Source organism: Condylura cristata, unplaced genomic scaffold (genome assembly GCF_000260355.1).
Source record: "Condylura cristata isolate star-nosed mole 26May11 unplaced genomic scaffold, ConCri1.0 scaffold00030, whole genome shotgun sequence".
Lineage (NCBI taxonomy): Eukaryota > Metazoa > Chordata > Mammalia > Eulipotyphla > Talpidae > Condylura > Condylura cristata.
The window spans coordinates 26,127,905-26,140,169 of record NW_004567131.1 but is presented as its reverse complement, the minus strand read 5'-3'; the positions used below and the strand labels follow the sequence as shown (position 1 = coordinate 26,140,169).

At 32.8% G+C, this 12,265-nt stretch overlaps 1 protein-coding gene across 7 annotated transcripts in view; it reads left to right on the top strand.

Annotated features, from left to right (window-relative positions):
* The window catches only part of ABI1 (abl-interactor 1), a 64,907-nt gene that overhangs the window by 49,706 nt on the left and 2,936 nt on the right, over positions 1 to 12,265 (top strand). For 2 of the 7 annotated variants that reach the window (XM_004691312.2, XM_004691311.2), the window contains 3 exons: positions 1,377 to 1,553; positions 4,454 to 4,540; positions 8,559 to 8,744. In XM_004691312.2, the coding sequence (XP_004691369.1) occupies positions 1,377 to 1,553; positions 4,454 to 4,540; positions 8,559 to 8,744 (450 nt within the window). The remainder of the gene's footprint in view (positions 1 to 1,376; positions 1,554 to 4,453; positions 4,541 to 8,558; positions 8,745 to 12,265) is intronic. The other 5 variants (XM_012731289.1, XM_004691313.2, XM_004691317.2 and 2 more) reach the window with 3 other exon arrangements.

Sequence of the window (12,265 nt, the reverse complement as noted above, 5' to 3'; positions counted from 1 at the left end):
GGAGAGGTCTGCCTCGCCATGTGGTCACCTCCGGGGCAGGCGGGAATCGAACTCATGTGGAAGCGGCTTCAGATTCTCAGTGCAGTGCTTTAACCCGCTGCGCCACCAGGGAGGGCCGAAGACTAGATTATTTTTAAAATGTGTGTCTTTTTAGAATGAGCATATGGATGATTCAAATAATAAATAACTGTATATAACTTGGGAGCTCCAAAATGTTAAATATTGGTACTTCTTTCTTTTAATGAACAACCTCTGCTGTACAATTTTTATCTAATAACTTACATGACCTCTAGGAGAGGTTAAACTAGACAATGAAAATAAGTTAGGATGCTGTTTTTCTGTTTGTACTTTGTTGGATGACTTACTTGATTAGATGTTTGGGTGGGGGACAGAAAGGATAATGTTAATCCTGAACTTACTTTGGAAAGTATAGCTAACTTTAGAGGCTTTCAATTATTAACCTTTAAAATATTAAATGTTTAAAATGTTGGTAGAAATGATACTGAATGAAATTTTGAGTATTATTAATGCTTAGTCAGCTTAGATGTGTATGGTAATTTTTTAAAAGCTACCTTTAGGTATAGAATGGAGGAAAAGCCCTTCAAGTATGGAGAAAGACAATGGATTGTCTATAGAAAACTGTCTTTAAATGTTCACATTATGCAGTTTCTTTTTACATTTTTTGTCAGTTAGAAAATTGTAGTATTAGGGGAAAGGTAGTCCTAAAATTTTGAAGATATCCAGCAAATATACATTGTCTTTTGCAGTTAGAAATTTTACTTCTCTTTATAAAGATTTATAAATTTTACTTTATAAAGAATCTTTTTGATAACTGCTAATGCAATAAAGTTCAAATAAAAATAGTAATCTGTGGAAAATGTGTGTAAGTGTTTAAGTTTTATAATTTAGTCTGGATTTGGTCAGATACTTATACTGTGGTTCTGAAGATTTAACAGTGAAGTTTTGTAAATCAGGTATTAAGTTTAAAAACTGATGTTTTCCATCTCAGACTATCTTGATGTTTTGTTGGAGAGTCACAGTTTATCTCTAAAAGCTGTGTATTCTATCATACAGAAAATTTTTTTTATGTGATATTAGCAGAATACCATTTGGAATTATGCTAATTTAAAAGGTTGAAGAATACTACATATTTACTTTTGGCAGCATTTCACACAATATCTGTTTTTCTTTCTGTTTGTAACTTCAGAGATAGCTGTTTTGAGTTTTTATCTGTGTTTTTTCCTTTTTTTTTTTTTTGTATTGTGGGCCTTAAAAAGTAATTTATTTCTTACTGAGAGCCCCCTTCTGTTCTGCCATCTGAGGTGATATAAGATGCTCAAGTTCTTTGTTGGTTGCCTTTGACTAATGCTTTTCAGCAGCCCCGGGCTCAGCTCCTGGTTCCCAGTATGGCACAATGACCAGGCAGATTTCTCGACACAACTCTACCACTTCTTCAACATCTTCTGGTGGATACAGACGAACTCCCTCTGTGACTGCTCAGTTTTCTGCTCAGCCTCATGTTAATGGAGGTCCACTTTATTCTCAAAATTCAAGTAAGCTTGTGCATTGCAGGCACAGTGCAACAGTGGAGCTCCTTTCGTAGGAAATTATTTGAAACTGATATTCTTACCAGTGATAGACAACAATTGAACCCATCCATGATCTAGTCGTGTTTATTTTTGCTTTAGGAAGTTAGTCCTTGAATCCTTTAATTTAAAACTATATTGATTATCATTTTCTCTCAGTATTAACACTGACTGAGTATGCTTGCATACGAAAATGTAATTGATGTTTTAATATGATCTTTTTATTAAAAGTGAAAAAAATACTGAAATTACATAAGCTGGGCTTATTGTCATATATGAGACAGCTTAATAATAGTAATACTAAAAGTTTTAATTTTAAAATTTTAAATTTAAATGTTTTTTCAAATTTAAAACTAACATTAAAAATATTATACAGTTGTTCTTTAAAATAATGTAATGAAATTGCTGGCTATCACTTTTAAGCTTGTTAACCTGTATTGAAATGAGTTCAAAACCATTAAAAACATTTGTGATGTCTGCTTATTCTATATCTGAATAATTCTAACAGTGGGGGGAGGATTTTCTTTTGATTTCTTTCTGGTCACCTCAAATTGTACATCTCAACACTAACTGCAATCAGTATTTAAAGGACGAGAAGATTAGAAAGTAGTTTTGGTCTATGTTGCACTGTGTTGTGTAATTATTAGTTTCACTTTCCATATTGAGATGCTTAATCCAAAAAAGAAAAAGATAAAGAAATCTGAAATGAGCTTCTTGTTCAGTCATCATTATTGGCTTGAAGTGTCACCACTTCACTAGACATAGACTGAAACATACTTTTCCACGTAATTTTATAGCTTTCTAGAGTTGTGTGTTCTATTATTTTAAAAACACTGAATACTCCACGTTTGCATCAGAAGTTGGTTTATGTTCCTTTTATAAATAATTCATATTCTGAAAAGATATGTTAAAACAGAGTGAGCTTGATTTTGTTTAAATTTTAAGATTGAGTTTTTCATAGCAAAAACTTTTTACGAATTTAAAAGTAAGCAAGCAGAAATGTCAGAATTCACAGATAATACCAAAATTTATACCTGTTGCCAGACCAAAGTTTTATTTAAGCTATACAAGAACTTAATCAATCAGAATTTTACCATATATTTTCCCTAGTCCCCTTTTGGAGAAAGGTAGTTAGTATTTAAATATTCCACAGACTATCAGTGATTAGCCTCACTAGTTTATGAACTTTTAGGTGTTTTTTTTTGTTTGTTTTTTTTTTTTTTCATTTTAAGCTTTCTTTTTACCCCATCTTTATGTTCATTATTTTTCTTTTCCTCACTTAGCTCTTTAAGTCACTCTGCAAATAATAGTTCTTGTGTAGTGTTAACAATACATTGTGGGTTTCTTATTCTCAGATAAGACCTCTTCATTGTGAATTTCTACATAATTTGATCTTACATTTTAAGTATGTTTAGAATGTTGTCAAATTAATTATCCTTCAGTCAGAGTAATCTTGTTGTGGTTAGTAGTAATATGTGGATGTTTTTAGTGTTTTGATGTGCATATTTCTCCTTTTGTCTAAATGTAGTGGTAATGACTACTACCTTCACCATAGTTTTTCTTTATTTACTAACCAGCATGGCTAGTTACTAAGGGTTGTTTTCTAAAAACTGTTTTTCAGTTGTTCTTTTATTGTTTTGTTTTGTTTATTGGGAGTTCTTTTTTTCAAAATCTGTAACATTTTATTTAATCACCTAGATACAGAGTATGAGAATAAACAAGGACCAGTATTATAGTGGATTTGAATGTTAATTTTTGCTATAGTGCATATTAATGCTCATACATTGCTTTGTTCAGTTATTGCTTCTTTGAACACTGAACCCAAGCAATCTTTGGCAATTACTGTGTTGTCAAAATAAGGTAAAGTGGTAAACACATAAATGTTTCCTTCTAGTTGGCTACAAGTTTTAATACATGTGCTGCCCACATGAACATTTGATAACAAGTTCTAATAAGTTCTGTCCTTCCAGAAAGAAGTTGGAATATGTTTTCAGCTGTCCAATGACTCGTTTAGAAATTATTGTACTGTAAGCAACTGCATATTTTAACCTGTCTTTTGATCAGGTTTCCTTTTTTTTTTTTTTTTTAAAGTGATAAAAGAAAGAAAGTCACTTTTGAGATAACCCATGAAGTTCAGGGAATGGTTAAAATTGGGATTTGGAGGAGCATTGTTATTCCTTAGTAAATTTAGAAGTGATATCTTTAAAAATAAAATTGTCAACTAAAAAAATAATAACCTTGCTTCACAAACAAGGATATTTCTTAGCTGTGTGAAGACAGTAATAACTGTCTTTAAGTGAAACCTGTGATTAATCTATTTATTATACCTCTCCAACCACTTTACAACATACTTTTTAAAATTTGCTTGGGTCCTAATTTACAGCACTATCCTTAAAAGAGACAAATCTGTTAAGTTGTAGAGATATAATAAATTTCCAATATCCTGAAAATCTGTTAAGTATTTCACTCCTAGCTGTGTTTTTTGTTTTTTTTTTTTTTAAAGTCTTTCCATAGAATTTGAAAATTTCATTGCGTGGGATTGGGTATGGTGGTAAATTTTAAATTTCCCCATACACTATATAACATTAGGATTAAATTAAATATATCTGTTCTTAGTAAAAAACAACCAGTTGACTAAGCACAGCTCTGCTTTCAGTTTGTTCCTGGGAAATGATTTTGATGAAGGTTCTGCAGGTTTTTTGTTTTGTTTTGTTTTGTTTTTTTGTTTTGTTTTGTTTTGTTTCATTTGCAAACTGTTCTTTGCATACTTATGTTTGTGGTCTTTGTAACTGACTTCTGCTTTTTGTTTGTTTCCTTTTCTTTCCTTTATCTGTTTTACTTCCCCCATATTGTGTTGTTGCTACCAGTTTCTATTGCTCCACCCCCTCCCCCTATGCCTCAGTTGACTCCACAGATACCTCTCACAGGCTTCGTGGCCAGGGTGCAGGAAAACAGTAAGTTTGGAAAAACCAAGCTATCAAAGAGTAGAGGCTGTCTCCTTATAGCATGCATGGCTGATGAGTCATCATTTTCCTTACTTTTTTTGAGAAGCTAATCTTACCTTGAAAATAGGCAGATAATGTTAATGAAACTGAAGAGCACGGTCTTCAGTTTTTTTCTCTTGTATGCATGATTACTGACCCATATAAATTTCAAAGCTGCAACTTACGTATTTAATGATCTAAAACATGAAATCTGATCTTTGAGGATTCTTAAAAGCTTAACACAAAAATTCAAATTATATAGGAATGGTTAGCTTCCAGTAATTATTAGAGGAATTAATTAAAAGACATTTTGTATTTTGTTGCCAGTTGCCAACAACTTCGTCAAGGTAGAAGATAAGTTTACTATTCACTTGGGGCTGATAGCAAGCTGCACCGCCCCCCCCCCCTTCCTTTACTTATAAAAATTTTGGACAAAGCTTTGTAGCCTCAGATTTTTAAACATGAATCATTTTTGAAATCATATGAAGATTGACTAGTAAGATATTAATGAACAACCCTCAAGAAGAAGTTAATCCCATTAAAAGTGATAGGTAGACCCCTAGTTTTGGCTATGTGTGAATCTGTGGTTATTTCTGAATATGTAAATCCAATCCTTTAAGTAATGAAGGAAGTAATCTTTGAAGGAAGATATGTTTAGTGATTTGAAGGAAGATATATTTAGTGGGGAATTTCTTTTGATTATATGGACTTAATTACAATAGTTTTTGTTATTTCTAGGTGGTTACTTTGAGGTTCCAGAAGATATATAATGTTAACTATGTGATCATAGTGAATGCTGTTTAGCAAAATGAAAAATACCACTACTACTGAATTACATTATACTATATAGCTGTTGAGATTAAGATAGTAAATGGTCTACTAGAAATTCACTTAATTTGGAGCCATTACCATACAAACAAATCTCAGAATGACTTGAAGAAAAGTATAACTTAATTGAAACAGTCCTCATCTTCCAGGAGATGATGGCATTGTTATATTTCAGCTTTTGCTGACCCTGTTGTGGTGTTCTTCACATTTCATCCTTTCTGCCAATCAAATTATTTGTTTATTCAGTGTTATGTGCTAAGTTCTGAGAGAACAGAAATAGTCTAGTACAAAGTCCCTACCTTCAAGAAATGTATGGTTTAATAAACTTAAGATCATAGTTTCAAAATATTGAAATTTGAGTGTAAACCAACATTATTGTTAACATTTGTTTGTAAGCTGTCTTAAACATGTTAAAGTAAGTACATTTTATTTAAAAATAATTGAATAAGGATAAATTGCTGGTCCTTAGTGCTATAAGATTTTTAAGGTTAAGTCAAGCCATTTCAACCTTTTGTGCAGCCTCATAGCTAATAATTTTTAGGAAATATTAATAGCCATAATGATCATTCATTTATGGTTCAAAGCTTATTGAGTAGCTTTTGATAACTGGTTTTCCATTGTGTTGATTAATTATGTGCATTTCTCTAGGCATTTGCTAAGAGGTCCATGGTATTATTTTAGTACTTATCAACATGAACTTAAGTCAATTGTTCCCCTAGTGCTGTAGAATGTTCAACTTTTACTAGATAACTGTTTTCTACTCATTGAGCATGTTAGGAAGTTTGGTTATAAATTTTATCTTAGTATCTTAAATTTTTTTGTGCTCATAAATATTCAGTTTATGGCACTCAAAGGTAATAAATGCATGTAGCAGTTTACCTATTAATTACTATTTTGATTTGAGACATGGGCCTCTAAAAAAAGTATCAATAATGTGTTTTACATGTATGTATGATGAACATCAAGAAGCATTTTTGAACTAAATACACAGGATGCTTATCAAAGTATTATGGGTAGAGGATTCAATTCATTAGACTCTTGCCCCTTTGTATGTAATTTTAAAATGAACCAAAGTGGTTTCACAGCAGTTGGATATAAAGACAATTGAGTGAAAACATTAAGCTAATAATAACACAAAGAAAGAATAAATACACCTTAGGGATTCAAATATAATTTACACATTCAACCAAATTAAGGATATGAGCTATTGATATGGCTGTGATGTCACAATGGATTCATAGCCATTTTCTTCTTTCAGTAATAGGAAGTGTTAGGAGTTATTAGCAAAATAAAATGGATCCAAGTCATTTGAGGGAAAAATAATTGTAAACCTATTTGGTAGCTATCAGAGTGAGTATTGTTTTCTAATAGTTTTTTTATCCTAATAGGATAAAGTAGAAATCACAGAATTAAAGTGGCTATAGAAGAAGTAGGGCTATTACCTGAAAACATTGTACATTTATTTTTTTCAGTCATATTCTTTTATTGAGGTAATGTTGGTTTACAACACATGTACATGATTTGGGGGTATGACTTCATACCTCCTCAGATGTTCATACAATGCCCACTGTGAGCCCTACATATGGTGCATAATCCCACACCATAGTCCATTGAGCCCTTTCCCTTCATGCCATGCCTCCGCCCTCTCCCTATGGTAACCTCAATGCCTGCAAACCTTATTTTAATACTAGGTCTCTGGCTATGGTCTCAGCACATTATTTCAGATGGTTGGGGAAATGCATTATAAATAAATACTACACATGTACTGTGTGTTAATTGATCATATAAATGTGTGTTATTTGATTTATAACTTGAATAGACTTGAATTACTTGAATTCATATGGTGTCATTCTAAACTTCTCTGTTGATATATGTATCAAAACATTTGTTTTTAACTCAAAACAAATACTTAAATATGGATCAGATATTTAAATTAAAAATTCATTGGTGGTGATGTGCTGTGGTAAGATAACATCTAAAGAGGTATTAATTAACCTGTGCTTCTGAATCATACATGCTGTTGTATATCAATCCTACCTCAATAAAATATAAAATAATTTAAAAAATAACATAAATACAGAGAGAGAATTAATTGTATTCTAGCTTTGAATTCCTTAATATTGGGCATATTTGTCACCTGGTTTCATACTTTTTCAGTGAACACAGTTCTAGCCTGACATTTTCACATTTTACTGTTTACATTTGTGATTATTTAAATCACACATGTACATGCCACAACTTTGTAGAATTTGAGGTATGAATCATTTTTTGGTTTGGCATATTAAGTTCCTTTCTGTTTTTGTGTTTTTATTTACACCTTTGTGCACTACTTTATTTTAAAAATATTTATTGTGGATATACCGGAACATTCGATCTTTAGAATGTAGTCTGCATCATCCCATGCTTGTTTTATTAGCAGTAATGCAAAAATCTGAGCTTGCTTTTTCTACATTAAAATTTTTTATTGTGACTATAAATACTGAATTTTTAAAAATTCAATAAAATTTCCTCTGGAATTATTCAGCTTTTAATTTTAGATTATTAAAATTTAAATAAAAGAAAAATGGATAAAATCTAAATGAAAGAGTGAAATACTAATACAATGTTGCAGACCTAATGCCATAAACTTTTCCTTTTTTTTCCATTAAAACAAACAAAAAATCCACCAACTGGAGAGTAATTTCTGTGGAACTAGAGATACTAAAGCCAAAGCCAGGGACATGACTATGCACAAAGAATGATTATCAAGTTATTAAACAACATCTCTCATAAAGTTTGGTGTAGTCCAAATGACAACTGTGATATAGGCTGGCAGCTAGGCTATGAGTGGCATTTGTTCTCACCTGAGCCTTGGTATGAAGAAACTTCTTTATGCCTGTAACCTTATAAAAAGAGACATTGTCGCCTAACCTCCTGCATTCATTAATTTATAGTACTTCTTAATATCCTTGTTTTTAGTTCATTTTATGATGGCAAAATTATTCTTAAGAATAGTGGAAGCTTTATTTAACACACCAGCTTTTATTTCTAATCATTGCATGTTGTATAATAGTGCATGCCCTGTGAATTAGAACTTAATTTCAAATTCTTAAATTCTATTAACTTACAAATTTCCATTTCCTTAATTTCTGATTCAAATCAATTATCTGAACTTTTATAGTTGCTGATAGCCCAACCCCTCCGCCACCACCTCCACCAGATGACATTCCCATGTTTGATGACTCTCCACCTCCACCGCCTCCACCTCCGGTGGACTATGAAGATGAGGAGGCTGCAGTAGTTCAGTATAATGACCCATATGCAGATGGGGATCCTGCTTGGGCCCCCAAGAATTACATTGAGAAAGGTAGGTGTACTTATTGAGTTGATATAAAGGGATATAACCCAGTTACAGAATTTAGAGCAGTGAACATCTAGCCAGTGTTTCAGATGGCCTTACCAGTCTAGATGATTTAATCAAACCATATTTCCAATGTAAATGGAATATTCTTTATTTTTTACATTTAAAGTATAATGTAGATGGGAATTGTCAAGTGACACATGCTTCCAGCTAGTGATTAACTCACTTGTCTGTCTGCATTTTAGAAACAATAAAGGCACAAAAACGGAGTTAATTGACTTACTAAAGTCAGATATTTGGTAGAGATTTAAAACAAAATTTCCAGGCCCTTCTAGTAAAAATAGAGACTTTTCATAAGTAAATATTTAAAATTACACTTGGGATTATCATGAGAAAAATCTTAAGATTTTCATTTAGTTGACCTGGTTAAAGAGAAGATAAGCTTTCAAATTTAATTTCACAAAGTCATGTATGACTCTAATATCCATAAGTGCCACTTGAATTACCAGGCATTCACTAATTATCAAGAATTGGTGGGAAAAAAACATCCTGTTTTTATTGAGCATTTTTGCTTTTTTCCATCCAAATTCTGTGCTATCTTAAAGTTACAGTGAAAAATGCTTATCGTTTATTAAATAGATTTGATAGCCTTGGAAATTAATCTACTTTAAGCAAGTAGTTCTTGAACTCTGGCATTCTATTCTATTCAAGTTTTAAGTAAATGACTAAAAGTGAATTTGCTGTTTTCCTTCTTTATAAACAAAAATTTTATATATTGTTCAAGAAGTCCTGAATATTGTACTTTATACTTGGATTCTCATGTACCTTCAAATGGATATATGTTGTAGTTATTGTGAGAATGACAAACTTGAGTAGTCTTGAGTTGTGTTTTTACTTGTATTTTCTTCTTTGAAAAGCAAATTTAACTTTAGTAATTGAAAATAGGACAATTGTTATTTATATAAATTGATAGGTTTGGAATGATAGAATAATTATTACACTTGATAATAGAGGAGGATTAAAACATGTCTATACAAGTTAAAATAATGATTCTTATACCAGGGATCATCACACATTTCTTTTGGTAAAAGACCAGTTGGTAAAAAATTTTAAACTGTCAGCCATGAATTCTTTTGTCACAACTGCTCAACTTTGATACTTATGATACTTTCGTATCATAACATCAGCCAAAGACAGTACACAGTGAGTGACTGTGCCCGTGAACCATTTAAACTGTTTACATAAAAGGCAGGCTTGAATTTGACCATGGGCACTGTTTACTGTCCCCTAGTCTTAATAAAAAATTTGAGATTTAGTAGGGTTATACTTAAAGTCTTTATAGTAAAGTTACCTTTACTAGCCACAAAATGAATAAAACCTGATTTAATAGAATTTTAGTTGGCTATATTAATGGTATGATTATTTCAAAAGCTGGATTCTTGGGGGAAATTAACTGAACTTTGCCCTAATATGAACCAATTTGATCATATTTCTTTTATATTAGATTAGTGTCATGTCTGATTTTGAGTACTGTATTTCAAGATCTTAGAAACAGGAATACCTTTGGAGAATATTCAGGAGATGGAAGTACCTAGAAAGTGCATCTGTATTGAGAAAGATTTGAAAGAAGGTATTATTTCTAAGTTTAAGAAAATAAAATTTCAGAGGGTCTGTCTTGAAATTTTCGTCTTGTTCACAAGGATAGGGTTAGAGCATTAGGTAAAGTTTTAGTGTTGGGGTGCTGAGGAAACACTCCTCTCCCACCTCTGCCCCTGTGTTCTTCTCAGGTTGGATGAGCAACTACAATGGCAACAGATGGATTGACAAAGGGAAAAAAATGAATTTAATAATTTACATACATATAGAAAACTTACTAAAGAATAAGGGAGTGGACAAGAGATACTAGTCTTGCAATTAAGACCCTGGGACATTAAGGACAGTAAGGAAGTGAACATATAACAGAGAGGGTATTATCTCCTCAGAGTGAAGGTGAGCTTTTTTAGATAAAACGATGTGTTTACTGGTTTACCTACAACTGCTGACACAGCTACATTCTCTAGGTCATAAAAAGTGGGGAGCAGTGCTTGCTTTTCTTGATTAGGAAAAGGGTAGAAGTTTAACATTGATGATGTCCTCTATTACTAAGGAAGGGACAAGAACTTCCTATGATTGTTTTCTTCATTAACGGTTAATCTCTAATATTTTAATCACTCAGTTTTTTTTGGTGGTTATTTAGCCAAAAAACAATATAATTAGTAATTCAATGTTCTTTTTTTTTTAACTTACAGTATTTTTAAGATTTATTTATGCATACAGAACTGGGGTACAGAGGTGTAGGGGTGGTGACAGGATTCACCAGAGACAGAATGGGAAGCAGAACAGGCAGATCAATGAAGTACACTGCTGAGAGGGGAGCAGTGGGCAAGACAGGAGAGGTATGCTGCATCATATGGGTCACTTCCTGGCTGGGGATCAAATTTGAGCTGAAGTGGCCGCAGCTGGCTTTTGCAGTGCTGTACTTTAACCTGATATGCTACCATGGAGGGCCACATTACCAGTTTTAACTTAGCAAATGATGCTATGGGATCTGTACTTCTGGTCTTTCCATAATTCAGAAGGATTGGAGAGGCTGTCTTTCTTAGAGAAATAAGTTCCAGAATATCTTAAATGTCTTAAAAACATAGTATTTTAGGGCCCTCCCTGGTGGTGCAGCAGGTTAAAGCACAGCATTAAGAAGCTAAAGCCACTTCAGCATGAGTTTGATCCCTATGTGGGAGGTGACCCACATAGTACGGCAGACCTCTCCTGACCTGCCCGCTGTGCCCCTCAGCAGTGTACTTCGTTAGTTGGCCTGTTCTGCTCCCCACTCTGTCTCTGGTGAATCCTCTCACCACCCCTACACCTTTGTACCCCAGCTCTGTATACATAAATAAATCTTTAAAAAAAAAGGTAATCTTTTCCCTTTTATAAATACTATAAGTTATATATATATATAAAAAAGAACATTAAATTACCAGTTATATTGTTTTTTGGCTAAATAACCACCTAAGAAAACTGAGTGATTATTAGAGATTAACCCTTAATGAAGAAAACAATCATAGAAACTCCTCCACATCTGGTCAGTACCCCAGTTCTCAATGCATAAATAAATAAATCTTAAAAAAAAAAACAGTATAGTAGAAAATTATAATTTCAGAATTATGCTATAAATTGAAGGGATGATTCAATTCATAATCCGACAGTTTAGAAATTATTTTTTAAGGATTTATTTATTTATGCTTACAGAGCTGGGGTACAGGCCAGAGGTGTGGTGGGTGAGAGGATTCACCAGAGACAGAATGGGGAGCAAAACAGTTAGATTGACAGTGTACTGCTGAGGGTAGCAGCGGGTGGGTCATAAGTCTGCCATGCCATGTGGATCAACTCCCTGGCCAGGGATTGAACTTGTGCTGCAGTGGCTTTGGAGAGCTTCATAATGCATTGTTTTAACCTGTTGCGTCACTAGGGAAAGCCCTAGAAATTATTTC